The 25,211-nt window shown below is 40.5% G+C and overlaps 9 protein-coding genes across 12 annotated transcripts in view; 5 read left to right on the plus strand and 4 right to left on the minus strand.

Annotated features, from left to right (window-relative positions):
- Nucleotides 1–3,504, minus strand: part of LOC115633072 (cAMP-dependent protein kinase type I regulatory subunit) — a 29,209-nt gene extending 25,705 nt beyond the window's left edge. The window contains exon 1 of the mRNA XM_030530444.1: nucleotides 2,735–3,504. Coding sequence (XP_030386304.1) covers nucleotides 2,735–2,911 — 177 coding nt within the window. The 5' untranslated portion in view covers nucleotides 2,912–3,504. The remainder of the gene's footprint in view (nucleotides 1–2,734) is intronic.
- LOC115633076 lies at nucleotides 611–1,554 on the minus strand. The gene is made up of 2 exons (XM_030530450.1): nucleotides 1,242–1,554; nucleotides 611–1,171 (listed from the first exon to the last, which is right to left on the minus strand). Exons 1-2 carry the CDS (start codon nucleotides 1,452–1,454, stop codon nucleotides 785–787), a joined length of 600 nt encoding a protein of 199 aa, XP_030386310.1. The 5' UTR covers nucleotides 1,455–1,554; the 3' UTR covers nucleotides 611–784.
- Nucleotides 3,404–6,368, plus strand: LOC115633071. 2 transcript variants are annotated; one of them, XM_030530441.1, is made up of 3 exons: nucleotides 3,404–3,539; nucleotides 3,731–3,824; nucleotides 3,894–6,368. In XM_030530441.1, the coding sequence occupies exon 3, from the start codon at nucleotides 3,902–3,904 to the stop codon at nucleotides 6,194–6,196; it is 2,295 nt and encodes a 764-aa protein (XP_030386301.1). In that variant the 5' UTR covers nucleotides 3,404–3,539; nucleotides 3,731–3,824; nucleotides 3,894–3,901; the 3' UTR covers nucleotides 6,197–6,368. The 2 variants fall into 2 exon arrangements, with proteins under 2 accessions (XP_030386301.1, XP_030386302.1); XM_030530442.1 differs by lacking the exon at nucleotides 3,404–3,539 and having other exon boundaries at nucleotides 3,709–3,824; nucleotides 3,897–6,368.
- A 135-nt stretch (nucleotides 6,369–6,503) lies between these two features.
- LOC115632419 (coiled-coil domain-containing protein 22 homolog) lies at nucleotides 6,504–8,297 on the plus strand. Its single transcript, XM_030529558.1, has one exon. The coding sequence runs from the start codon at nucleotides 6,557–6,559 to the stop codon at nucleotides 8,228–8,230; it is 1,674 nt and encodes a 557-aa protein (XP_030385418.1). The 5' UTR covers nucleotides 6,504–6,556; the 3' UTR covers nucleotides 8,231–8,297.
- On the minus strand, nucleotides 8,275–12,223 carry LOC115632418. Its single transcript, XM_030529557.1, has 6 exons — nucleotides 11,046–12,223; nucleotides 10,434–10,987; nucleotides 9,509–10,239; nucleotides 9,235–9,445; nucleotides 9,026–9,172; nucleotides 8,275–8,583 (listed from the first exon to the last, which is right to left on the minus strand). The coding sequence occupies exons 1-6, from the start codon at nucleotides 12,115–12,117 to the stop codon at nucleotides 8,428–8,430; spliced, it is 2,871 nt and encodes a 956-aa protein (XP_030385417.1). The 5' UTR covers nucleotides 12,118–12,223; the 3' UTR covers nucleotides 8,275–8,427.
- Nucleotides 12,224–12,363: 140 nt separating this feature from the next.
- Nucleotides 12,364–14,580, plus strand: LOC115632466 (protein ST7 homolog). The gene is made up of 2 exons (XM_030529627.1): nucleotides 12,364–12,670; nucleotides 12,758–14,580. Exons 1-2 carry the CDS (start codon nucleotides 12,535–12,537, stop codon nucleotides 14,206–14,208), a joined length of 1,587 nt encoding a protein of 528 aa, XP_030385487.1. The 5' UTR covers nucleotides 12,364–12,534; the 3' UTR covers nucleotides 14,209–14,580.
- Nucleotides 14,581–15,263: 683 nt separating this feature from the next.
- On the minus strand, nucleotides 15,264–17,916 carry LOC115632232. Of its 2 annotated transcripts, XM_030529292.1 has the most exons (7): nucleotides 17,736–17,913; nucleotides 17,537–17,673; nucleotides 17,336–17,470; nucleotides 16,741–17,279; nucleotides 16,589–16,678; nucleotides 16,307–16,476; nucleotides 15,264–16,233 (listed from the first exon to the last, which is right to left on the minus strand). In XM_030529292.1, exons 1-7 carry the CDS (start codon nucleotides 17,819–17,821, stop codon nucleotides 15,399–15,401), a joined length of 1,992 nt encoding a protein of 663 aa, XP_030385152.1. In that variant the 5' UTR covers nucleotides 17,822–17,913; the 3' UTR covers nucleotides 15,264–15,398. The 2 variants fall into 2 exon arrangements, with proteins under 2 accessions (XP_030385152.1, XP_030385151.1); XM_030529291.1 differs by having other exon boundaries at nucleotides 17,336–17,673; nucleotides 17,736–17,916.
- Nucleotides 16,446–22,998, plus strand: LOC115632235 (ninjurin-1). Of its 2 annotated transcripts, none has more exons than XM_030529294.1 (5): nucleotides 16,446–16,494; nucleotides 19,668–20,092; nucleotides 21,851–21,908; nucleotides 22,081–22,433; nucleotides 22,711–22,998. In XM_030529294.1, the coding sequence occupies exons 2-5, from the start codon at nucleotides 20,021–20,023 to the stop codon at nucleotides 22,879–22,881; spliced, it is 654 nt and encodes a 217-aa protein (XP_030385154.1). In that variant the 5' UTR covers nucleotides 16,446–16,494; nucleotides 19,668–20,020; the 3' UTR covers nucleotides 22,882–22,998. The 2 variants fall into 2 exon arrangements, with proteins under 2 accessions (XP_030385154.1, XP_030385155.1); XM_030529295.1 differs by having other exon boundaries at nucleotides 22,129–22,433.
- A 1,026-nt stretch (nucleotides 22,999–24,024) lies between these two features.
- On the plus strand, nucleotides 24,025–24,835 carry LOC115632236 (NADH dehydrogenase [ubiquinone] 1 alpha subcomplex subunit 5). The gene is made up of 3 exons (XM_030529296.1): nucleotides 24,025–24,145; nucleotides 24,304–24,465; nucleotides 24,521–24,835. The coding sequence occupies exons 1-3, from the start codon at nucleotides 24,125–24,127 to the stop codon at nucleotides 24,710–24,712; spliced, it is 375 nt and encodes a 124-aa protein (XP_030385156.1). The 5' UTR covers nucleotides 24,025–24,124; the 3' UTR covers nucleotides 24,713–24,835.
- Nucleotides 24,836–25,211: the final 376 nt, after the last annotated feature.

The raw sequence follows: 25,211 nt of genomic DNA on the forward strand, positions 1-25,211 counted from the left end.
TACCCTATACTTAAAAGATTCAAAGGTTAAAAGATATATTAGGTTTGTGCAAACTTAAAAATGTAACAGGCAGAAGCATATCTGATCCCATAAAGTTTTAATATTCTTCACCATTATTACAAGTCGAGTCGATTCAATATTTTCTGGCTGTCTGTCCGTCATTCTGTATGCCCACAAAAATTTTAGAAACTTTAAGAGCCAAAGGCACCAAATGTTGCTCACAGTGACCTTATATTCTACATTTAAACATTTTTCTCCTCTTCCCCTTATTCATACAGTTCAAATTCGGCCATTTCATCCAGTTAGTTCATATGTGTCCTTATGTTAGGTCAAATGTAAACGAAGTTATAGCCATAAATGCTAGCAGCTTTTATTGTAGCTGATTTGACCTTACTCTGTTCATTATTAAAAAGGGTCACACAAAACCTAATTCAAGGAAGCAAAGGTCTGATCTTTTCTCAATGTAACAGAAAAGATGTATACCTATGGCCTTGATTCACAACAGACATCTCTATTGTACTTTTTGAACTAAGATCTCCTGTTTACCACCGACATAATCATTTCACCTTTTTAAAGTTAATTAACAAAGCAGCATAATAACAGCAAAAAATTAGTTCTTAAAGTTATTATTTATGTTTGATCGAATCATCGAATGTAGGAATAAAATATTAACATCGCTGTATCCACAAAAACCATGCCCACGTACATACCATTTAGAATTTGTAAGCCAACTATTTAAAAAAAAAAACCCTAAAACTACTGTATTTCACTCAGATGAAACGAATTATCGCAGATCGTTACTGGCTTTGTATCCTTTCATAATGCGCTTCGAAACTGTTCTGGAATGCTTGGCAATTCGCTTCTGCTTTGTTCCGTGAAGCTTGGCCCGGCACACTTGGCAGAGATTTCTAGAGCGCTTACGACTCGCGACGACCCTGGGCTTGAGCACAGCTGGCTCCTTAGTTTTGGAACTGCCACTGGCGACGGGAGCTTGCTTATTGCTCGGACTGCCACTAATAAATGCAGATGCTTGCTCATTGCCCAAATCCTTCTGTTTCGATGTTGCCGCATTTTCAATAACTGCCGTTTGTGCAGTTAATAAATCAACTACCAGGCCTGATGCCGATACTGAATGGATTAAGTGACCGAAACGCGCACGCAAATATTCGGGCTAGAAAATAAAAGTAACGATACAGAAATTGGCGGGGGCGTCGACATTGCTAAGCATTTGGCGTAGCTACCTCTTCAAAGAGCTTACGCTCGTGTGGCGCCAATGCCTTCCATGCCTGTGAAGCCTCTAGTAGTATCTCCTGAGCGGTGCTCTGTCCCTGTTCACACCCCAGCCAATACTCCCGCAAAAAATTATAGGGAGCGCTCTTGGTAACGAACACCGGGGTTGCTTTCGCCGCCCCTTTCAGGAACGATGTCGACGTTGGCCTCCTTTGCTTGGACATGGTAAAAAGCAAGTTCCAAAAGAACAATAAGTTATAGTATAACAAGTAATTTGGAAGCAAGTCCGACGGAAGAATGTGTAAATTGTCGTGTGTATGCTAATGATGAATCAAAATCTGTAGATATGTTCGGTTTGAAAACACTAAGAGACTGAATTAATTTATCCCCATAAAGTGTTCGAAATGGTACGCATTGCTTGCTATGTGTAATAAGAGAATAACATTTATAAATTCAAATTTGTATTGTTCCTGAATATTAATTATTGGATATCTTTTGTACATATATACATGCACGCTTGTTTGATTATATAAAGAGGTTTATACTTTATGTGTATTATTTTATGTTTTTATTAAAGTGTTCGAAATGGTACGCATTGCTTGCTATGTGTAATAAGAGAATAACATTTATAAATTCAAATTTGTATTGTTCCTGAATATTAATTATTGGATATCTTTTGTACATATATACATGCACGCTTGTTTGATTATATAAAGAGGTTTATACTTTATGTGTATTATTTTATGTTTTTATTATTTATGAAAGTTTTGAGTTATCATAATTTGGCATAGTATGCACAGAATTTAAACTCTAAATTTATAGGTTTTGTAAATTGTTCAATTTTTCGAAAGTTGTAGTCTTATGGAACATGGACTCATAAAATTGTGTTCAAGACAAAATTATTATTTTAGCCTGTGTGTTTTTAAGTAATTTACACATCGTTGGTGAAAGTATTCATTCGGAAAAATGTCATGAGAGTCGATCAAATCTTGCTGACAAAGTCTCATACGTTGAATCCAAAGAAGGCGGAACGCGGGACGATAAAGAGGCTGAGGATAATGATATCATCCCATATCAGGAGGGCTTAGAGATAAAACTACAACCCAAGCTAGTCAAGACGGTATATATGAACTATATAAGGTATATATCAACTCTGTTTCCACCAGTTCGATGGCACGGATATGTTAAAAAATGCAGGAGTATTGTGGAATAAATTGAACGATAGATATATATATATATATATATCGAAATGTCCCAAAAAGAAAAAAAAAACCGTTGCAGAGATCCTATCAGCTAACACTAATACCACAACAAAATGAACTCTTACAATATTACGAGCCCACAATAACAATTACTTTCAGAAAAAAACTACTTGTAAAGGACCATACTTTTTAAGAATTGACAAACTCCCCTGCGCAAAGTCAATGTTAAATAAATGCATTGTAAATATATAAATATACTTCAATAAATTCATATACTTTGTAACTATTTGTGTAGGACTTACCCGCTCCAGCTTTTGGAAATACTGCCGCAGGAATTGAACAGGATTTTCGGGACGACAAACGCATAGCTGGACGATGCAATCTTTAAGAACGCGTTGTATTCCATGGGACTGTATGTAGTGCTCGCACTCTCGCAAACTCTGCTGCTCCTCGAGCGTGTTGGCCATCATGTAGGACATATGTATGGCAAATCGTTCGGCTGCGTTGACGTCGGCACGGGCGTCGGCGCGGGCGTCGGCGTAGGTGGAGGAGCGCGTTCGAGATTGCGTATACGACGACGTCGTTGTTTTTCTTTCTTTTCAATACGCAATATACACAATTTATATGTATGTCGTGATGCTGTTGCGTCTCAGTATGCGTGCGTCTATGTGGGTTTGTGTCAGTGTAGTGTAAGTATGTGGCTTGTGCGTATGTCTGTCTGTTACGTCCGTCAGTCTTTTAAGCTTATCCGCGACGAAGACACCACAACGATGTTTTTAGGAGCACATGAAAAACAACCAATTTTCCACACACTAGAATTGTCAAGTGAATGGGTTGTGTGTGTGTTGTTGCTGCACCCCCCGCCAATGCCTTTGTATGTATGTACTTGTATTTGCCTGCAGCTTTTTTTTTATTCTCTGCTGGCCACTTGGTTTTCTATTGCTGTTTTCACTTTTGTAAATCGTTTGAAATGCCACTCGGACACATACAATTCGCACGTTCTTATTGTTGTCTAGCTCCTGTGTAATTAATGCAGCACACAGAGCATTGATTAATTATTAAACAGTAACTCAAATAATGTTTTTTCATTAAAACTTAATAAATCACGTACGTAAAACACTGACGTTGTTGTTGTTTTTGCTGCAAGTAGTGATGGGCGAACGAACGTTACAAGGCTATCGATAAAAGCTCGTTGAAGTTCAACAACACTACCATATTTGCTCATTCACAGTGAATGGCAAATGCAGTTCTGAAGTTGGAAGCGCAGAAGTTCGTTACTATAATTAACGCTTTTTCAGTGCTTTTTCTATGTTTTAAGCAATCAAACCGACCATCAAATCAGTAGCTATGTGGATGCAAACAACTGACAAGTACTTGTGCAATCAATCAAAGGTTAGTTGTTTAACTGTGCAACTATGAATGGTTTTAGATGCTTTTATTGATTTTTCCTTGGTACGCCAGCAGCTAAAATGCTTCACACGGAGACATTGCCCAACCACCAAGGCATTTACGCGCCGTTAAGTCAGGCAATGACGGATTCCGAATCTGATGAGGAAATTGAAATACACAACGTCAGCAAGCACCGAAAGCTACAGCAGCAGCAACAACAGCATCAGCAGCAACATCAACAACAACTTCAATCTCAACGCAGTCGCATACCACCAAATACTTTAGCCTTAAAGTCGCAACACACCCGCATTGTGGGCGGCGGCCAATTAAAGCAGTCGCTGCCACTGCCACAGAAATTCCAATTGGACACCCACAATACCAACAACAGCAGCAGCAGTTACACCACAAATATGCAAAACACATTCCGTTCGGTCATGCTGAGCGACTTGGGGCCCAGCAATGGCGCAGAGTTCTCCAATTTCAACAGTGAATACGATGTGAGCGCCGATAATGTGGCCATATTGGGAAGTAATAGCACAGAGCAGGATAAGAGGACGCCCATGTCACCGGCACGTCGTTGCTGCTTCATTGCCTCGCTCTTGCTGTGCCTCTTTACCATCGTGGGATTTGTTTGGCTAGTGCCCTGTGGCGATTCGGAGGGCGGTGGGGCGTGTCCAGCACCAGTGGATCGCATCAAGACACACAACCGGCTCAACAATTATACAAAAATTGAGCTTAAGGGTGGTGTCAATGTCGTCAGTGGATTGCGCTCATGGGAAAACAATTTAATATTTCTCTATCGCGGCGATGCCTTCTTTCCGGAATTTCGCCCGAACAATCACAAGCGCAATGGCATCATATCGCTAATTGGCAGCTCAGGTGCCGTAGCTTGGTATAATGAGATGGTTGACGAGCCAGTGGCCATAGATTGCACCCTACTCGATGTGGATCGAAATGGACGGCCCGATTGCCTCGTCATTGATGAGTATGGTGAGTTGGGTGCCGTTAATCCAGTATCCGGACAATGGCATTGGCGATACAAAGAGCGAGCAGCACATAAAGTGGATGCCTACAATTTTCCATTGATCTTGCCGGATTTGGATGGCGATGGCGTTTTAGATATATTGCTGGTGTCTAGCGTATCGCTAGAGAAACGCACCAAGACTTTCGTACAGCAACAACAGGAGCCGGGTACGCAGGCTGCCTCCCTATTGGAAGCGCGCAATGTCCTGAGAATTTTATCCGGTCATTATGGCAAGCCCATTGGAGATGGTTTCCGCGTTCACGAATGCACGCAAATCAGTCGCCTGCAATTGGAGCATGCCTCAACTATTACTTATACGTGTCTGCGTAATAATACGGAGCTGCAATGTTCCAAGACGCTTGCGGAACTCTATTCGCTCATCACCAACAAATCGATTGTGGGCCAAAAGCTGTTGCCAGCCTCCAAAATCTCACAGCATCGTCATTATGGGCAGCGCAAGGATATTGATTCGCAACGAAATATTTACTCTCTTAGCGGGCGAGAGCTTGTGGTTGAAAATCGAGGCAAATGTCCCGAGGATTGCAATGTAACGCTGGTGCTCAGTGAGGTGCGGGATGGAAAGCCAGCGCATGTGCTTCGAAATTTCACCAACACCGGCATGTACGGCATGGTGCCAGCTCAGTGGCACTTCAAGAACTCCAAATCCAAAATGTCCGGCTTTGTGATGAAGTTCTGGAAGTGGCATAATGTTCGAAACGATGCAACCATCTCCAAACAGCAGCAAAATAGCAACAACAATGTGCAAAAGAATTATACAAACAGTACTTTGAAAAACATAAATGCTATCAAGGACAACAACTCTAAGTCTTACAAGGCGCAACAGCAGCAAAAGAAGCAACAACAACAGCAACAAAGGCTGAAGAGACTTACACACGAATTTCCCCCCAGCAGTCATGAGTTTGATGCTTTTGACCATTTAATACAAAAACGCGAGACATACAGTGTACCAGTTAAGAACCTGACCAAGACCAGTGCTGGGCAGACATTGCTGCTCAACAACTATAAGATGCAGATGATAACCGAAACGGTAATATTGGTGCTATTTATTGGCGCCGACACACGCATCGAGAACACATCACAAAGTAATATTGTGCAGTTTTGTCGCAACAATCACAATGAGGTTGTCTGCCAACCTGATCTGAATAATCAAGAGAACTCGATGCTGATTGCTGATCTCGACCAGGATGGCTCACAAGAATTGGTCTCCTATATGTCCACCTTTGTGCAGGCCAACGAGGAGCCCGACAATTGGAAATTGGTCACTTATGTGCGTCTCTTGCGATTGCAGTCCGAATTGCCGGCATTTTACGACGAAGAGAAACGCAACTAGGTGGGCAACAATGTGAGGTTATATTTGGGAACGTGCATTTAAACATAAAGTTAATACGTTATTTGAGTAATTGTGTCATAACCATAAGTAGTCATTCGTAGCCTAATTGATATAGTTGCATGCGTATTAATATTGTACATTAAATAAATCCTTTTCTAGATTCCCAATAAAATATGATTCAAATGGAATCAAGCCGTTATTATTTGAGGCAAAATTGGCATCACTGTATTTTCAAAACTAATCAATCCAACCAGTGTTGTTAATCAACTTATTTCTGCTATCTGTCCGCGCAGCGCGTGAATGGCACAGCCTGCTCAAATGCCGTATCGCGATTGCAAAAATAAATAAAGTTAAAAAACGATGGATGAAGTGGATAAAATCATAATACACCAGCTTAACCAGATTGACCCCAGCATTGAGCCAAATGAGCAGTTGGCAAACTTTACGCCGGAGCTAGTGGTGCGTGCGGTCTCAAGCTGCCTCCACGAAATCAAACATGCAACAACAGTACTGCCTCTGCCGCGATCTTTGCCACCGGTTATGGCACAGCGTTTCACCGTCTGCACAACGCTGGCCGAGTCCTGCAAGACAATGGGCTATCATGGTGATGTGGGCTACCAAACATTCCTCTATCCCAGTACCGTCGAGCTGCGACGTCTTTTCATGTATCTTATTGAGCGCCTGCCGCGGGAACGGGAAGGTGGCGATGACCTGCACACACGGAAGCCGCTAAGCGCCAGTGAAATTTTGCGTAGGGATGTGCGCAAAAAACTTGCCACACAACTAAAGGCGCCCTGGATACCACAATTCTGTCGAGGCCTAGCCGCTCGTCTCGGGGAGGCAGAAGGCTGCAGTAGTCAATGTATAGAATTCGCACCGCAGCTCAACTTAAATGTGCCTGGCGCTGATCCAGCAGAACGCACGAAGGAAGTGCAGCAGTATTTTGATCAGCTAGCGCCAAGTGTTTTTCAACAAACGGCCGATAGCAAATACGATCTCATAGCCTCGGTGCTGCACAAAAACGATCTGGATCGTTGGGGCCATGTGGTGCCCACGTCGGTGACGGTCTGGCCTGTGCCAGGAGAAGAAACGAGCAGCTTGTCCATACCACAAATACCCCTCTCTGATACTGCTGATACTGCGAATGCTGAACAGACGCCGTTGCAAAAGCTCAGCGATCAGGTTCAGCAATTGCGCTCCCAATGCGAGGAATTGCTGACCAAACGCAAAACCCTGGAAGCCTATGTGGCGTCACTCAAGGCTCGTGAATTTGAGGCCACAGCGGAAGTGCAGAGCCTTCAACCTGTGCTCAAAACACACGAGCGCCTTGGCCTAGTTCTGGCCGAGCCAGAGGAGAATGTCGCCAAATTAGAGGCTCTCGTACGTAATACTGAAGGCAAACGTCAAAATCTCAACCAACAATGGCAGGAGTATCGTCAGCCATTAATTGAACAGCTGCACGCACTTAAAACGACCAAGGAGGGTCAACAGAAAATGCAAACCGTCCTGGCGCTGCGTACGACCATCGAACAACTGGAGAAAGAATTGCATCAGAAGACGGAACAGCACAACGAGCTGAACGAGACGCTCCGCAACATGACTCAGACAGTGGCCACACGTAAGGAATACACACGACGCATCCATGAGTTCATTGGCAACATACGCAAGCAGCGAGCAGACATCTCAAAAGTGCTCGACGATACGCGACAATTGCAGAAACAGTTGAATGTGGTCGGAGCTCAGTTGCAGCGTCAATTCAACTACACGGACGATCTACTCTTTCAGAGCGCCAAACACGACTTGCATGCCAAGAAGGCCTACAAGCTTCTGGCCCAATTGCATTCCAGTTGCAATGAGCTGGTCGAATGTGTCAGTCTTACCGGCAATGTTAGCAAAGAGATTCGTGACTTGGAGGTGCAAATCGATGGGGAGAAGCTGAAAAATGTGTCAACTAGCCTGCAACAGATCACGCAGCATATACAGGACCTGCAGGGAGAAATGCGCACAATGGAGCTGGCAGTAACAACAACATAATTAGTTGCTGCTTGCAATTAGACTATTAGTAAAAAGTGTAATAATAAATGTTTACTACACACGCGTAGCTTTATTTTTTTTGTTTAATAGAGACAAATTTGAACTATTTTCTAAAAAGTGTAATTGCTCGCTACCATTTTGTAATGGTATGGTAGGTATTGTTTATGGTAGATCGATGATCCTTATGGGTGGGTACGCTATACATTTGTATCGCTTAAGTAACGCTTGAGGTTTGCCTGGCAATTAGAAGTTACCCATTGCTCTGTTATTACTTGGAATTCCTCATCTAGGTGGCTTAACGCATCTAAATTTCTTGTCGTTGCATGCTGTGACCTCTTTAATAAGCGATAGTTCTGAAATTAACACAAATTGGTAAATTCAGTTCAATTGTTATTTTAATATATAATAATAACACTTTAAATTTCAAGACGAGTTTGAAGCCACATTGTTATTTTTAGATTCTGGAATAAAATAACTTTAATTCAATAACAATATTTCTGATTGGCTTTGACAATCTGAGAAATAAATTGATGTACAATCCAACAAACTTCGTCTTTCACACTAAATAGATACATAAATGATCAAGCAGCCTTTACATAGAGCTATTAATCTATTATTTTCTAGGCATATCAACGGTATTAATACTTTAAAAATAAATTGAAAAACTTGTTTAGAATTGAGTTTCAGGCATTCTGTTAACTTTGTCAGTATAGTCTGCAGATATAACTTGAGTTTGTGATACCTTAGCAAAAGCAACAAAGAATTTTCGCAACTAGAGAGTTGAGTCGCACTTACCTCGGCTGTTGTTGTGGAGATACGTTTGGCCAAATTCAACGCCTCATCGTTTACGCTGCAAGCCGGACTAACACAATTAATTAAGCCATTTGGTGTCTCTAAATCTGATGTATGCAGTCGCTCGCCCAGCAGGAACAGGCGCGTGTGCTATAAACAAAAAGGGAATGAGATGGAGACTATGTTGACTTCCTAATTACAGCGTCACTTACCACACTGTTGGAAACCTTTGGATGATTGTTCCAGAGTGAATAACCCTCTGGCAGATGTCCGAGTTTCGCATAGCTGGTATCAAAGTAACAATTTTCTGCTGCCACCACATAATCTAACAGAGGCAGTTGCATAACACCCAGATTTTTAATATTGCCTGCAATTCCAGCTATGAGCGGTTTCGGGAATGTTGCCAACGTTTTCAGGTATGTTCTGTAAAAGTAAAATGAATAAGCAAATCTGCATTTCAAACTTATGTCTAGCTTAACAACTTACTTCAATGCTGATGCCAATTGACTGGCATTGTTTTTGCGCTTTTCGACAGCAGGCGCAATCAGTTCATGGCAATCAATGCCCTGACAGAATTGCTGATCCTGCGTGCACAGGAGCACCGTATTGTATTCATTACTCTTGGCGACTTTGTTCAACATGTCTGTTAGTTTGTGTAGCAGCTGAATGTTATATGTGTGAGCGGATTTTGCACGCGCGGTATTGATCACTAATTGTGCCACTTTGTCGAGCTTGTGCAGAGTCACTATCTGAGATTTGTTTGTGTTAGCACTATTGGGGGACTTTCTCTCCTTTTGTGGCTGTGAATCACGCTTCAAATCGTTGGCCAGTGTATGTCCAGCGCTGGCGTCGCCGCTTCTTTGGCTTGATTTAGTCTCGGGCTTCAAGAACTTGAACGACGGCTCATCATCGGATAGAATTGCATTTGGTTTTGCGTCCAGCGATACGCGAGTTACGGAGGCATTACTCGAGTATGAACTGTTGGATCGTCTTCGCATTATCATCGATTCTTCGCTGGCACGCTGCTTATATACATAATCCCACGAGTCGGAGGCACGTGATTTAGTTTTGCCGGTGACTGTGCTTGTCTTCGCAAAAACTGCATCAACATCGGACGTTGCACTCTTTGCAGATTTGGTTGGTTTCGCTGCGCTAGCGTTGTTAGTGGTTTCCTCTTTCTTCGGCGATACGGTTGTGGAATCTCCCACACGCGTTGGCTGTGAAGTAATAAATTCAAGATATAAGGTAAGTATTTTTTCAAAGAAGTTTTCGTCTTAAAACTCCAAAATTTGATTAATTTTTTTTTAACTCCTGACTCCAGTAATTTGCGCCTAATCGGGTTAGTAAGTATTGATTTCAATGAACCTAATTGGTATATGAATCAGTTTCCCGGTATTGATATCTTACTTACCCTTCCCACTATGGTCATTGCGCGTTTCCGCATGACCTTATTGTTGGTGTTATTGTTGTCCCCTCCACTTAACTCGCGCTTCTCCTGCTCCACGGCCTGTATCATTACCACAGCACCCTCATCGCCCATCAAACGATCGAGTTCACTGATCTTTTTCTTCTTGATTGCACCAGCGCCATTAGGCAGTGTGGAGACGGGTGTTTGGGAGCGTCGCTTTGAAGGCGATGTCACCTCAACTTTTGCTGTTGGTGCTCTTGAAGGTGTTGACGCCCGTTTGACCGGCAGCTTGATGGGATCTTTCAACGCGCTCTCTGGACGTTGTCGTGCCTTGGGAGTTGTAGCGCGTGCCTTTTTTGCCATTCCCTCCTTCTTGGCCACTTGTGTCAGCAGCGTTGGACTGGATATATTGCTTGGTTTGATAGCGCTGGTTGTTGTTACTGGAGGGGGCGTGGAAACAGTTTTGGGACTAGCGTATTGAGAATATGATCTTTGTGTTTCGGGTACATCGGGATCCCATATTATTTTCCTTTTGATGACACGCTGGCGCTTGAAACCTGCAATTAAATTCTACCAATAAATAACTATTTGTTTACAGGGTAATCGTGCGCTTACCAATGTTTTCTGTACTGGAGGATTCGGTATTGGCCCCACCTTCTTTTTCAATGAGCTTTGTTGGCTTTGGAAATGGTGGCATTGCTTTTACGACCAACACGCTGTTAATGATTGGCTTGTCGTCCAAATGAGATATGTCCCGCGAAGGTTTCATCATTTTTACTTGCAGTTTTTTAGTTGCTTGCAAGAGGCTTGCGTTGGACACAATAGCATCATTTCCACCGCTATCGTACTCACTCCAATCGTCATTGAGTGTGCTTATTATATCCTGTGGCTTAGCAGTGACATTTGATTCCTTGCGACGCGCTTGCGCCTGCGACTTAAGGTCCGCCATTTGTTCCAACGCCACGGCACGCGCCTGCTCCGGTGATAGTTTTGGTTTGTTTTGGGGCTTGTTGCTGTGCATTATTGGTGACGACGTGGTCTTTTTAGTAGCATCGACGTGAGGTGCTTGCGCTTCCAAACTATTATCACCATCATCAATTTCCATTATTTCATATTGCCCCTCACCTTCGATGGTGACGCCCACATTATCCAGTTCAGCTAGGGCCAGTTCTAATTTCTTCTCCTCTTGGTCATGCCCCGTGTCTGTGCCCTTCAGCAGTGCAATGAGATCAACCTCCTCCAGAGCGGACGCGGCACCCTCGCCCTGTACATGTTGCAATCCATTGCCTGATTCAGTTGGCACTGTGCGTGTCGCTGCAGGCTCGTTATTAGCGGTTTTAGTGTCAGTTCCACTTCCACCATTTTCAGCACCGCTGCTGCTGCGAACGGGAACAGATTTTCCACATTCTTGCAGTCCCTCCTCGGACTGCTCTGCGACACTCGATTCAATGCTTATGTTATGCATTTTTGCGATTTCCTGTTCTAAAGAACTTAACTCATCCAATTTATCCAGCTTCACGGTACTTTCGTCATTAGCTGCACTCGCGATTTTCGCGTCGGCGTCAGCATTGGTATCATGTTTGTCCACGGCAGTGGGCGCTCTTTCTGGTACGCTGTTTTTTTCGTCAATTGTCACACTTTCCACAGCCTTCTCCATATCCAGCTGAAGCTCTACCACCTGCGCCATCTATAAAAGAATCTGCAATTGCCGTTACAGCAAATATACACGTGGACGTTTCACAAATTCCAATGCACAATGCACTTTTTAACTAAACAAAATTCGCTCTATGATGCACTTGCTGCGAAGCGGCCATGTTTTAGTGATGACATTAAAATCGATACTCTGCTCTCGGTATTCGATACCAAATACCAAATCGGCGCAAAGAAAAGCGCTAAATAATACCGTTGCTGGCTAGCGCACCCCCCTCTACTCCATACGCCGAAGAATACTTCATGAAAAAAATCCTTCGCAGGATAAAAACTGATTAAAGGAGCGCATTTACACAAAACTAAGCGCTAAAACTAAAGGGGCGAAGGCACAAACGGTGCAATCGCTAACGGACTGAGCGAGAATAACGCAATTATTTAGCGTGGTGCTGGCAGAATGTGGGACTCCATGTTTCTGAGTACCTTGACGCCGAAGTTTTATGTCGCACTTACGGGCACTTCAAGCTTAATTTCCGGACTTATTTTGATCTTTGAATGGTGGTACTTTCGCAAATATGGCACTTCGTTCATCGGTAAGTTGTCTGCACAACAAGGGATGCATCCACAATATCTATGTACATGCATATCTATATGCTTTTAATGGCTATATGTTTTTGCAGAGCAAGTCTCCATCAATCACATAAGCCCCTGGATTAATGGCAACGACGCACAGTCCGACAGCAGCAATGGCAGTGGCAGCAGCAGCAGCAGCGGCTCAAGTAGCAGCAGCAATGGTGGTAACGGTGGTGGTGCGATTGGCGGTGCCGCAACCACCGGCACTGGCACCGCCGCCATGCCCGAGTGTAAGGTTTGGCGCAATCCGCTAAATCTGTTCCGTGGCGCCGAATATCAACGCTTCTTTTGGGCGACAAGCAAGGAGCCGCTTACCTATTACGACATGAATCTGAGCGCACAGGACCACCAAACATTCTTCACCTGCGAGGGAGATGCACGCAAGGAGGAGTATGAAATCATGCAGACAGCCTGGCGTGAACGCAATCCAATGCAACGCATCAAATCAGCGCACAATGCGCTGGAAATCAATTCAGAATGTGCACCCGCTTACATATTGCTGGCCGAGGAGGAGGCTATGACCATTATGGAGGCAGAGAAAATACTCAAAACGGCACTAAAAGTGGCCGAGATTAATTATCGTAAGTCACAGGCCACACAACATCAAGGGGCCATTGCGGATGGAGTGCATCGGCGTGATACAAACGTGCTCATTTACATTAAGCGACGGTTGGCCATGTGCGCACGTAAGTTGGGCAAACTCAAGGAGGCGGCCAAAATGTTTCGTGACCTCACCAAAGAGATACCCTCGATAATGAGCGTGCTGAACATACACGAGAACTTGATTGAGACGCTATTGGAGATGCAAGCGTATGCCGATTGCCATGCCATATTAGCTAAATACGATGACATCTCGCTTCCAAAGTCGGCGACAATTTGTTATACGGCCGCGCTGTTGAAGGCGCGCGCCGTAGCCGACAAATTCTCGCCAGATATTGCGTCGAAACGTGGCCTGAGTCCGGCTGAAATGAGTGCGGTAGAGGCCATACATCGTGCTGTTGAATTCAATCCGCACGTACCGAAGTATTTACTTGAGACAAAGCCACTCATATTACCGCCCGAGCATATTTTGAAGCGTGGCGATTCCGAGGCCCTGGCCTATGCGTTCTTCCACTTGAAGCACTGGAAACAGGTCGAGGGTGCCCTCAACTTGCTGCACTGCACCTGGGAGGGCACATTCCGTATGCTGCCGTATCCGCTCGAGCGTGGTCATCTCTTCTATCCATATCCAACCTGTACCGAATGCGCCGATCGCGAACTGCTGCCCGCTTTTCATGAGGTCTCCGTCTATCCGAAGAAGGAGCTCCCCTTTTTCATACTCTTCACGGCTGGTCTGTGCTCGTTTACAGCGTTGCTGGCACTTCTCACGCATCAATATCCGGAACCTATGGGCTTGTTGGCACAGACGGTACTTACTTGGATTTCGTATCCATTTCAGTTGCTTAAGGAACGTATCGAGGCATTCTGGCCGTGTCTTCAGCAATTGTCGCGCGTCTAGACTCAACGAACCACAAACTAACGCACACTCTCAATCATAAACAAACACACACACACACACCACATATTCATCTGGCAAGTGAATGGCATTATTGAAACACATTCAAATCAAGCTACAAAACTCAAATACAAACAAAAACGTGCATACATACATATATATTTTGGATCTTAATATGTCTGTGTTGTCTTCGTGAAATAAAAGAAAAGAAAAACTAACAAACGAAAGTGATCCTAACATTTTGCAAAGGCATTTCCATTGCAAGGCTACAAATAATGAAGTAATTTTAAGTTTTAATTTTATTTTTTATTATAATGAATACGAACAAACCAGCTACTAAATGCAGAAATATTAATTTCATTTAATTTATTAAAATCCTTGTTTCAATTACAATTTTTAGCTCACGTTCTGTAGATCTGTTATTCGTTTTGAAAGTGGGAGAAGTATTAGAGATGAGCATGAATCGGTTTATTTCGGCCACGAATCGAAAATTTAAATGTAATTTAAAATTTGGTCAATGTGGGCTCAGCCGTTTCCAAAATCCGGGCGCACATTGGTCGATTTCTCTTGTCATGCTGATTAAGATTATATGTACATACATATGTGAGGTCCGAGATGGGTCCTTCCTGGATTTACTACATCAGCTGAGTTTTCTTAAGCAGACACGATTTTTGTCTTAGTTGTTTACGGTTCTGCAATGCCATTATGTCAGCTACAATTTCCAATACTTCGAATTAAATTTAAAGCCCCAAGCAGACCAATCTATAGTTATTTAGTCATTAATTTCTGTCCAGTCATAGCAAATCACACTTTTGGAATTCACGAAAACATGGGTTTCAGTTAACAATTTTGGAATTATTTATATTAAATTATTTGATCAAATTCTTTTTTTCGCTTTAAAATATGTACATTTTGTTATCTTTAACACACGAAATATGAGGTACACATGTATTTATGTACGAGGGAAAATCAATGATCGAAATAAAAATGAGGCAATCTTTGGTTTGTAAATAACTTTGATTTATTTGAACTTCAAATCAGATTATTTAAATGCGTTTAAAGCTACTACCAATGCTATAAAATCGTGATTTTAAAAACGAATCACATTATAATTTTTGTTTTAACTGCGTCTCTGAATTTGTGCACCGTTATTTGTGTCATATAAGCACCCGTTTTCGTTAAATATTTGCTCTTCACAACTTGCAAATGTTGTAAAAGCCCATACATTTGTCACATTTAATCAATAACCCGTTATAGTTATTCGGATTGAGGGACAAAAAATGGTCCTTCACGGCTCGTAAAATTGAATCAAATTTACTTTTAATTAACTCATAAGTGATTTCTTCGTATATGGTCAAAATATACTCCAGCATTTTGAAAAGCACAGTCTCCGTAGAAATAAAGATTTTCAACACAGAGTGTAGATCATCCCGGATGGACTCCATGAAAGTGCGCGTCAATTTCATAATAAGATCGAACACTTCCGGAGCAAAGCGCTCAACCATATTCCCAATAAGGTTCTCAAAGCTTTCGGCATTCAAAATGTTCGTGAAAATTACATCTCCGTACTCCTTTAAGTTAAGAGCAATACCACAGGCAAAAGAAATCGAGCAATCTCGTAATGCACGCACTGCTGCATCCATATTTGTTGTCTCTGGTGTTTCAAGTGATGTTGGATTGCGAAACAACACCCGTGCATATCCAGAACCTGTTCTACCTGCCCCTTCATAGCCTCTTGGTATCGGCTCAGTTACCTGACCCAGTATGTCTGGACCAACATTGTGTTGGACATTAGCACGAAAATCCTGGGTGTTCGTTACTTTGACTTGATCGTTGAGCACTATTCCTGTACCATCAGAAGCGAAAGCGGGTCGAACACCCCGCTCGTTCAATTGCTTATTTATCTTGAACATATCATTGAATTGCTGCTTCGAAGGCACTTCATTGACGTTGCGTATGATGTCCATCTTGCCTTGTGTAGGGCCCCGTAAGCGTTGTGTCTCCTTAGCAATCTTATCGAAAGATCGTCTGAAAATGTACAAAAATATTTGTTATCATTTCTTAGAATTACGTCGCATTAATGCAGCTTAATTACACATACCGCTGTCGATTGCTCAAGGTCTTGCGATAACTTGAAATCGTGCTATTTTGCGTCTCACTAATAATGGTCGAGGCCAGTCGGAAATTGTAAACGCTATGCGTAAAGAGCACTAGCGATGCTGATAATTGTAGGACGTCCATTGTAGAGACATCGTCACCATCTTGGCTTTTCTGTAGGAGTATAGAAAGGTAATAATCATTATCTTCGGCGCATTGAGCGCTCTCTAAATTATAGATAAACTTATCAAGAATTAGGTACCCGTCATAAAACTTTTATGCTCACCAAAATCAATTCAAGTATTCCATTGGCCACACCCGTCCCGGAAATCACAATGGAGGAAATATTCATGCCATTGATTGTCATTTGTGCAATCTTAACAATAAGAAGCTCAAATTATTTAAACCTGTTCCCTCTTTCTCTGTATCTTCACTTACTGTCCCAACTTCGCGACCAGCGCGGGTTGCCGCTGTCATGGCACTTGTAGCTCCTGCAGCTCCCAGGCCCACTGCACCAGCCACGACCCCAATCCAATGTCCACGTGCCGCTCTGTCTGTCACATTTATCGACTGCTCATGCTGACCACGATCGATCAGTTGCCCGGCCGAACGTGCTGTTGCATATCCAGCTGAGGCCAATCCCACACCAGCACCAACCGCCATAACAGGCGCAGCAATGGGCATTGCAAAAATTGCAACTCCGGTCAACAGGGCTGAGCCGAAGGCACCAATAGCTGATGCGGTGTCTGCAACCTTGAGTGCTTTGTACTTAGGGGTGCCAGCAGGTGTTACGTATTTAACCAGCTTAACGCTCCCCTCACGTATGTTGTAAACGCCATTTTCAGGTGCAACCATAACTCCAGGTGGTAGTTCATTATCCTCTACATACGACTGCCAATTCTGATAAACACGCCCGTTTTCATCAACAAAGATCATACAACAATTGGAGCTGCTGCTATCTACGCCAACTTCGTCCGCTGCGTACACACAAAATAATAACACAATTCGGGAATTTTTGAAGGCATTGTCTTACAAATACAGCGACGCGCACGAAATAGTGGATGACAAGACCACTCCACTGAATTTTCCGCATTAGCGACACCCGTCTCTTCAGGCACAACAAGCACATAAATGATCGAAGTGAGTGACTGCCGATTGGTGTATTTGCCTGTTAAGGGTAAAATTAAGGTTATTATTGCCATCCGGCAAATAATTAATTTAAAAATTGTCTCACGTTGTTCCCAGACGGCAGTAAATATTGAATTTCGGGCATTTTCAGCCGCACGTTTCTTCTTGTCATCTGATTCCCTTGGATCGGGTATAAGTTCCCTGATTTTTTTCTGTAGCAAGTCAGCCATTGTTTGAGATAAGCTGCAAAATGTGAGATGATGTCATTTAAATGTACAAAAAACCGAAGTATGTTTGTGACTCACAGATCCCAAATGACTTCGTCACCATGGCCAAGGGATTCAGCAAAATCCTGCTGAATTTCTTTAACACTACGCGCCCCCTCTGCCATTATTTTATAAATTTATGTCTGCTGCTTCAACGTGGTTGCAACCCAATGATTGTGAATTACGGGGGACGCACCAATTTATTAATGTCCGTCGTGACTTGTGGCTGACTTTGTGCTAGCGATGACACTCCCCACATGTGCAAGATCGTTGAACAGCTGTTCATCTATCGTCTATCCTTTTGTCTATCGATATTGTCACGCCTAACGGCCATTGGAATTTATTTGTAAAACATGCACACATTTACTAAACAAAATAAACATTAAAAAAAAACCAAATTAATATGTGTATTAAAATCTGCAAAAGAATCTGTATTGTTATTTCGATGCGAAGTTCGACATACAAACGTACTTATGTATGCCGAAATGTGTGTAAACAGATTATGAATTAAAAGCCACAATCTGGTCTGCAGACCGGTTTTAATGAAAGCATTAAGAAAAAAAAGCCCAGAGAGCAGGCATGATTGTTCTTAAATCTGTATACATATACATATGTAGATGTATGTATGTATGCCCTGATTTTTATATGAAAGCACTGAACTTGCAATTCTATTTGGCCACAGCCGAACGGTGACTAACTTGCTGTCCAATTTCTCTGCGTCCGCATTTCCCCGTCCGCTACTTTGGGCGATTCCCCGAAATTGGCTTTTCATCTATATACATATATAAAAATATACTGCACGAACATTTTCATTTATGTATATTATAACTAGTTAAACGGTCCTGGCACGCAAGCTAACGTTAAGAGCGCAAGCAAAGAGCAAACGCTTGCATACTCTATAGTGGAAATTATATATACTTGGTGCAACTGTATGTGACATTCAAAAGCAAACAATCTAAGGGAACGTTATTTTCTTATTCTAGAGCATGTTCCCAAAGTTATCTGTTCACCCTTTTACACAATGCTGCATAATTGATTGAAAAACTAATAAACTATTTCGATTTCTGCACTTAATTTATTTTTTACATATACAATAGAATAAAACCGTTTCTATGGAGTTGTTAAAAGCTAATTATTGGCTGCTGTGTGTGAATACTAGTGTTTTAGTAATTACTTAACTAAATGATCCAGCTCGATGAGAAAAACAATTAAGTTTATATTTGTGCAATTGTTTTTAAGTAGAAAAATTGCTTTGTTTGTATTTTTAAGTAAATCTCTTCACAAAAGCTGAAAGATTTAACCGAAAGGGATTTCGGTGTTACCAAGAATTGGTTTTCGGTTGATATTTGTTTCTGAGAGATTTCTGTAACACCCCGAATTTACGTCAAAATTTAAAACAGCGCGAAATTGATTTTCCTAATTAAATAAATTATTCTAATAATAAGTACGAGCGTTGTCAATAGTTGTCATATGAAATCATCGGCTGCTCACACTTCTGTGTCTCTGCGATTGTAAGGAAGTTCGCTGAACTTCATCTCGAATTACTAAACCCATAGTTCTATGTGAAAAGTGACAATAGTTTAGGCCAAAGCAGCGAATATTTACTAAACCATAAGAAAAAGAACTCATACATTGAAGATCCTGTGTAGAACGGCTCGGGGGAAAATTTGTTCTAAATTCGTAGAAGCGATAATTATACTGCTACCAACTATGTATGTATTACATAAAGAGTATTCTACCGTCGAATTCGTCTCTTCGTTGTCATGCAATTCCTCTCTCTCTCTCTCTCTCTCTCTCTCTCTGTCTCTGTCTCTCTCTCAAACTTTTAGTGAATGTTTAGGTTGTTGGTCGTGTAATAAGAGAATAGATTTCGTATTCTAATGCTCGTATTCTCATAATGCTCAATACTCAGATACTTTGTTTTTATGCTTTGGAATATTTTATAACTTGAGCATTACTCGCTTGTTGCAGGAACAAGTCAACTGAGCGAATCGAATACTAAAAACCGGACCCCATAATCCAATATCTGGCAGTTGTGCGGCGAATAGCGTGCAAGGCGGTTGTAAATCGGGCGCGAATTCTCAACGCAATATACACAATTTATCAAAGATATTTGGAACGCGGCAAGGCAACATTAAGAAATATACTTACATACATATACATATGTATATAGAAGCTGCAGCGTGATCAGCAGAAAAAGCAAACAAAGAGATTCTTGTTTCTGCTGTCCCCCAACGAAGGGAAACGCATTTCTTGCCAACTCTACGTTCTTAATTAGAATCATTTACGTTTTAATTAAATAAGTGCATTCAATTAATTGTAAAATGAGTGACCTACAGCATATATCATTACAAATGGATAAGGTGGCCGATGAGCATAAAACTTTGAAGTCGCCGGTAAGTGGAAGCTTCTAATGAGCAACGCGGGCAATAAAATAAATATATGTATATATAGAATACATATGCTTGTGTAAGCTGTACTTAGTTTAATAAAAAATATACAGTTCGTATATTAAAGCATATTGTTTACTTTACGGCTTAGCCACTGCAAACTTCTGTATATATTTTATACGCAGTATTAAGCTGTACGTAGTTTAATAAAAAACAGTTCGTATACAGTTCGTATATTAAAGCATATATGTACGTTTGTACGTAAATATTAAATTGTTTACTTTACGGCTTAGCCACTGCAAACTTCTGTATACGTAGTATTAACTGATAATTGCTGTGCATACAAAACTAAACGTACATTTGGGAAAGTTGCAAAAAAATCCCAAATTAGTCATGTGTGCTGGACCAAAAAAAAAAAATGAGGCACAACTAACTTTGAATTCGAAGTACATATTCATTATCTGTTATATTTATATCGTTCGTACTGCTACTATTTGTATGAAAAAACTTCATTTATAGTTTTGGATAATAACATATAGTTTTATTTACTCTTTCTATACAATTTGAAGAAAGTGTGTTTGTTTCATCAGCTCCTATAAATGTTCTACAAACAAAGAATACTTCTAAATGCAGTTCGCATGCCCGCAATCAGTTTAATCTAGCTGGAATATTAAATTGTCGCGTATAAAGCATTTTCATTCCATGGCTAAGTATGCGTGAAAATAAAAAAGAAAGCGGCAAAAACCCAATTGATTAGCATTTAGAACTACGTCCGTCTGTATGAAAGCCTCTAACTCGCAGACAGTCAGCGGCAGACGCAAAAAACTTGTTATGAGTGTTTTGCTAAGGTCGAAGTATAAAATATTAACGTTTGAGTTTGAAAATCCCAATTTCCTCATAGAAATGATCTATGAAAAGTTTTACAATTTTCAGTATACAAACTGATCATTTATTTTTATATACCCAGAGTGTTAAATGTTATATTAGAATGATCAAATGTATGTAATAGAAGAATGTGTGGACCTCCGCATAAGCCGTTCAACTAGTTCGTACTGAGAATTGTCTTACCAATACGCAGAACGAGCTTATACTATAACTTATCTATATTTGGTATTCATAAGTTACACATTATAAGCCAACATGTTCTAAAATTGAAATAAAACCGATGCGCTATATCTTATAACTCTCATTAAAGTGATTGGCACATTAATTGCTCTTAGTACTCAAATTTTTTTTTGCTTTAATGATATCGTAGCTAACACACGTTTTGGTTTTGTTTCTATAGTTTCTGGACATAATCTGAATTTTCATAAAATGTTGTATACTGTATAGCTGAAATGGAAACGATTGTTACAAAAATTTCTCTTATTACCAACTGATATTAAATTATTTAATGATTAGAAGATATTTAGAACACATCCTTCTAATTTAAGGTGTCATTTAAATTGGTGCACTAAATAATATAGCTGCCATAGGAACGATCTGTGAAAACATCAATCTTAGTACCAAAAATGTGTATTACCATACAAGTATTGCATATGAAACATCTTTGCTTCTTGAAGTTGGTGGACAGGTGATATTTACAAAATTCAATTGAAAATTCCTCCTAAATATAGTCTTTCGGTATCACTTCTTTGTATATTGGATGGTTTGTTTATTATACTTTATTTTTATTGTTCTCTTTAAAATTGATAAATACATTTTAAAAATAGACTCATTACCATATTTGATTTAATAATCTTGTCATGTTTCACATTTTAACAGCAAACCAATCACAATGCTGCCACCGAAGCTCGCAAAACACAGCGCATGGCACGAGCAGGTTAGTAAATAATGCTTCAAATTAAATTCGCAATAAAACTGTGCCTAAAATCTTTCTGCATGTCGTCTATCACACCAAACAACTTTTAACTGTCTATTCTAACATTGTAAGTGTATTTTTCGCTGACAATATTGTTGGTGACTAAATTCTTTTTCTGCCTCCAAATCTATAGTACCGGAAATCGACGACGATGAAAATGATGAACGTCCATTTGCCAAAGATGGCACCAATCCAGGTGTGGATGATGGTCTTCTAGTTGGTGGCGCCATGCCAAATGGCGGTCGCCGGCCAAGCTATGGATACCCGGACTACCACGAACCCGGCTTTGTTGACATCAATGGCGTGCAAACTCCCATACCAGATGTGAACGCCTATCAGCACAAAAAAACTCTCGCCCAGGGCATGATGGATCTAGCCCTGCTTTCAGCAAATGCGAATCAATTGCGTTATGTGCTCGAAACAAATCGGCAGCATCCATATTATTATCCCAGCTTAATATTCATATCACTGAGCATCATATTTCAGGTATGTTCATTCTTCATATTCAAAAAAAAAACCCCCGCTTTGGAACTATTGAATGGGGACTTGAAATAGTTGGGAATATTTGAGCAAGCATACATATGTAATATATTAAAAAAAATTTGTAAAGCTCAAAATGTTCAGACATGTTTAATTTATGTAAAGAAATAAATAATAATAACTGGGTTCGTCATCATCAGATCCAAAACTGGTACAAATTGTTTATATATATACTTACTTGTACTTATGTGTGTGCGTGTGTAATTCATTGTGTGCTTCACAGATTGCGGTCGGCGTTGGACTAATATGGAATGGCAGATTCAATATTAAGGACAAACGGGAGATCTGTCGGGCAAATAAAATCAACAATTATACAGTCATTGGCATTTTTATTGTAACGGTTGTCAATGTGCTTATATCAGCATTTGGTGTGGCCGATCGGCCCTCTGCATAAACACACCATACTCATGTCAAATTTGTCAAAAACAAATCCCACTCCATATATTTATATTATTAATGAAAAAATTGTGATAAATAAAAAAATAAAACATTTATATATTTTTGGCAAGTATTCGAATGATTTACATTTTTTCACAATATTAAAATATTAAGCAATAAGCAATTATTAGAGAAATCACCATCTATAGGTAATGCGTTTTGCACGCAGACTACGTTCTAATTAGTGTAATAATTAGCATGATAGCATTTTTTTTAATCTATGCCATTGTGCTAAAAATATTATTCCCATCGTAACTACTAGATAATAATATATTTCAAATCCAAAGCAATTAATATAACCCAAGGAGAAATAAAGTACAACTCTGATAAAATAAAAGTTGCAACTTAAATACATCATACATACATACTTCATGATGCATGATACTTCAACTGGATGCAATCTTGGTGCTTTGTTAATTAATTGCACCTCAACTAATGACTTGATTTAGCCATATCCAAGATTCAGATCGTATTCAGTATTTCTCAGCTAATTCTGCTCCTGTCTTAATGCATATTAAATATGAATCATTGCCTTGGGTGTTCCCACAGTGAACATCCGATAGTTTTAGCAACAAGGTTGTGTTGAATATAGCGAGTCCACTTTAAGTTGTAGCTCTAGTTATGTAAATGGTGGTGCTGAGTTATGGAATCATTATCAACAAAACCACTGACTCTAGACATGATGGATGGCGCATTACTATAGGAGTATGCAAATCAATGCCGTTGCGGTAGTCATTTTGTTATTCATATTATATTGCATACATATACTCCTTCATTATTCATTTCGCTGGGCTTTATATTAGCGTTATGGAAAATCAAATCCGTGTATGCGATTACAATAAAAATATGCCGAACAAATTGCATCGTCGTTGATCTTTTTTGTATTGGATCAAAATTGGATCACATCCGTCATCCAAATAAAGTCACAGTTAACCAATTACAATCTGATGTTGCTATATAAAAACATTGTGATTTAATTAATTAACTAATGCAAAACCCTGAAAAGTATCGATTTCGAATCTTATAAAAGCGCGCAAGGCACACGCAACTCTCTATAAATATCAATAAGTATACATTTACGAAACGACGTTTGCCAACACTGGTAAGTCAGCTGTGCGTTTTATAGTTGCAAGTTGTTGGGCGAGCAACGCTTACTTGTTAACAATTTGTTTAAAATTGTAGCAAATATTTAATTCAACATGGCAAAAATATTAAAAGCGGTAAGTTGAACGATCGCACAGTTATTATTGCATGCTTGGGGATAGCACAGGTTATAAAGCGCTTCGCACCCATTGCAATTGTTATGGTTATGTCATCAAATAGAAGAACCGATAAATAATTGTATTACAATAGACTCATTCAATTCTCTTTTTTATAGTCCACAGGCCTAACAGGTCTGGCCGTTTCTACCAATCCACACCACACACTATGCGCCTTGTATGGCAAAATTTTACGCGCCGTGGCCAAAATGCCGCAAGAAGCCAGTTATCGCAAATACACAGAACAATTGGTGAAGCAACGTGCGGATGCTGTTGCCAAGGTTAGTGGCATGCTATTAGTTAACTGTATGGCGTTTAATATGAATCTTCTTTCAGAACAAAGACATTGTCGCCCTTGAGAAGGCCGTCGGTTGTGGTCAAGTCGAGGAGTTGATTGTGCAGGCAGAGAACGAATTGATATTGGCACGTAAAATGCTCGGCTGGAAGCCATGGGAAAAACTGGTACAGCCAGCGCCAGCCAGGCAATGGGACTGGCCACCAGCCCAAATATCTGAGCCCAAAGTCTAAGCCACCCAAAAAATACTATATCCTAACTAGTTTTGGCTTGCATCTATAATGTGTTGTTCGAAGATTTCGGAACAGAAATAAAAGCCGTAAGAAACATAAGCAAAGTGTAACATAAAAACAACATTTTTGAAATGCCTTTAAACTGCATGGAATGTAGGAACGATTTAGCTGATGGTATTATAATTTTGGTAACCTCTTTCAGTTTTTGCGTTTATTTCATATATCAACTACATTTTGGATAAATATTTTTGTTAAAATTTGTTAAATTAAGAAAAGGGCACAAACTATCGGTCGTATCTCGATGCAATAAATATTGCATTTGTTTTTTCTGATCAAAAAGAAAACAAACATTTTCAAATAGCATTTTATGCATAACTATCAAAAAAATAAAATTGAAATAGCCCAAAGCTGAATAAAACGTACGTTCAATTTTGAGATACTAAAAAAAACTTCAACAACTAGTACAACCTTTCATAAGTTGGTACTTTCTAGGATTTCC

The sequence above is a fragment of the Scaptodrosophila lebanonensis genome, unplaced genomic scaffold, assembly GCF_003285725.1.
Source record: "Scaptodrosophila lebanonensis strain 11010-0011.00,11010-0021.00 unplaced genomic scaffold, SlebRS2 tig00001415-arrow-pilon, whole genome shotgun sequence".
NCBI classification, from domain to species: domain Eukaryota; kingdom Metazoa; phylum Arthropoda; class Insecta; order Diptera; family Drosophilidae; genus Scaptodrosophila; species Scaptodrosophila lebanonensis.

Coding starts and splice junctions, on each gene's coding strand:
- LOC115633071 (XM_030530441.1), top strand. CDS start 3,902: ATGCTTCACACGGAGACATTGCCCAACCACCAAGGCATTTACGCGCCG.
- LOC115632232 (XM_030529291.1), bottom strand. CDS start 17,821: ATGGCAGAGGGGGCGCGTAGTGTTAAAGAAATTCAGCAGGATTTTGCT. Junction 17,674..17,735: donor GACGAAGTCATTTGGGATCT/GTGAGTCACAAA, acceptor CACATTTTGCAG/CTTATCTCAAACAATGGCTG. Junction 17,280..17,335: donor TCGTGCGCGTCGCTGTATTT/GTAAGACAATGC, acceptor GTGTGTACGCAG/CGGACGAAGTTGGCGTAGAT.
- LOC115632419 (XM_030529558.1), top strand. CDS start 6,557: ATGGATGAAGTGGATAAAATCATAATACACCAGCTTAACCAGATTGAC.
- LOC115632466 (XM_030529627.1), top strand. CDS start 12,535: ATGTGGGACTCCATGTTTCTGAGTACCTTGACGCCGAAGTTTTATGTC. Junction 12,671..12,757: donor ATATGGCACTTCGTTCATCG/GTAAGTTGTCTG, acceptor ATGTTTTTGCAG/AGCAAGTCTCCATCAATCAC.
- LOC115632236 (XM_030529296.1), top strand. CDS start 24,125: ATGGCAAAAATATTAAAAGCG. Junction 24,146..24,303: donor TGGCAAAAATATTAAAAGCG/GTAAGTTGAACG, acceptor TCTTTTTTATAG/TCCACAGGCCTAACAGGTCT. Junction 24,466..24,520: donor GTGCGGATGCTGTTGCCAAG/GTTAGTGGCATG, acceptor ATCTTCTTTCAG/AACAAAGACATTGTCGCCCT.
- LOC115632418 (XM_030529557.1), bottom strand. CDS start 12,117: ATGGCGCAGGTGGTAGAGCTTCAGCTGGATATGGAGAAGGCTGTGGAA. Junction 10,240..10,433: donor CAATGACCATAGTGGGAAGG/GTAAGTAAGATA, acceptor ATTACTTCACAG/CCAACGCGTGTGGGAGATTC. Junction 8,584..9,025: donor TCTCCACAACAACAGCCGAG/GTAAGTGCGACT, acceptor TGTTAATTTCAG/AACTATCGCTTATTAAAGAG.
- LOC115633076 (XM_030530450.1), bottom strand. CDS start 1,454: ATGTCCAAGCAAAGGAGGCCAACGTCGACATCGTTCCTGAAAGGGGCG. Junction 1,172..1,241: donor AGCGTAAGCTCTTTGAAGAG/GTAGCTACGCCA, acceptor TTTATTTTCTAG/CCCGAATATTTGCGTGCGCG.
- LOC115632235 (XM_030529294.1), top strand. CDS start 20,021: ATGAGTGACCTACAGCATATATCATTACAAATGGATAAGGTGGCCGAT. Junction 20,093..21,850: donor ATAAAACTTTGAAGTCGCCG/GTAAGTGGAAGC, acceptor ACATTTTAACAG/CAAACCAATCACAATGCTGC. Junction 22,434..22,710: donor CACTGAGCATCATATTTCAG/GTATGTTCATTC, acceptor TGTGCTTCACAG/ATTGCGGTCGGCGTTGGACT.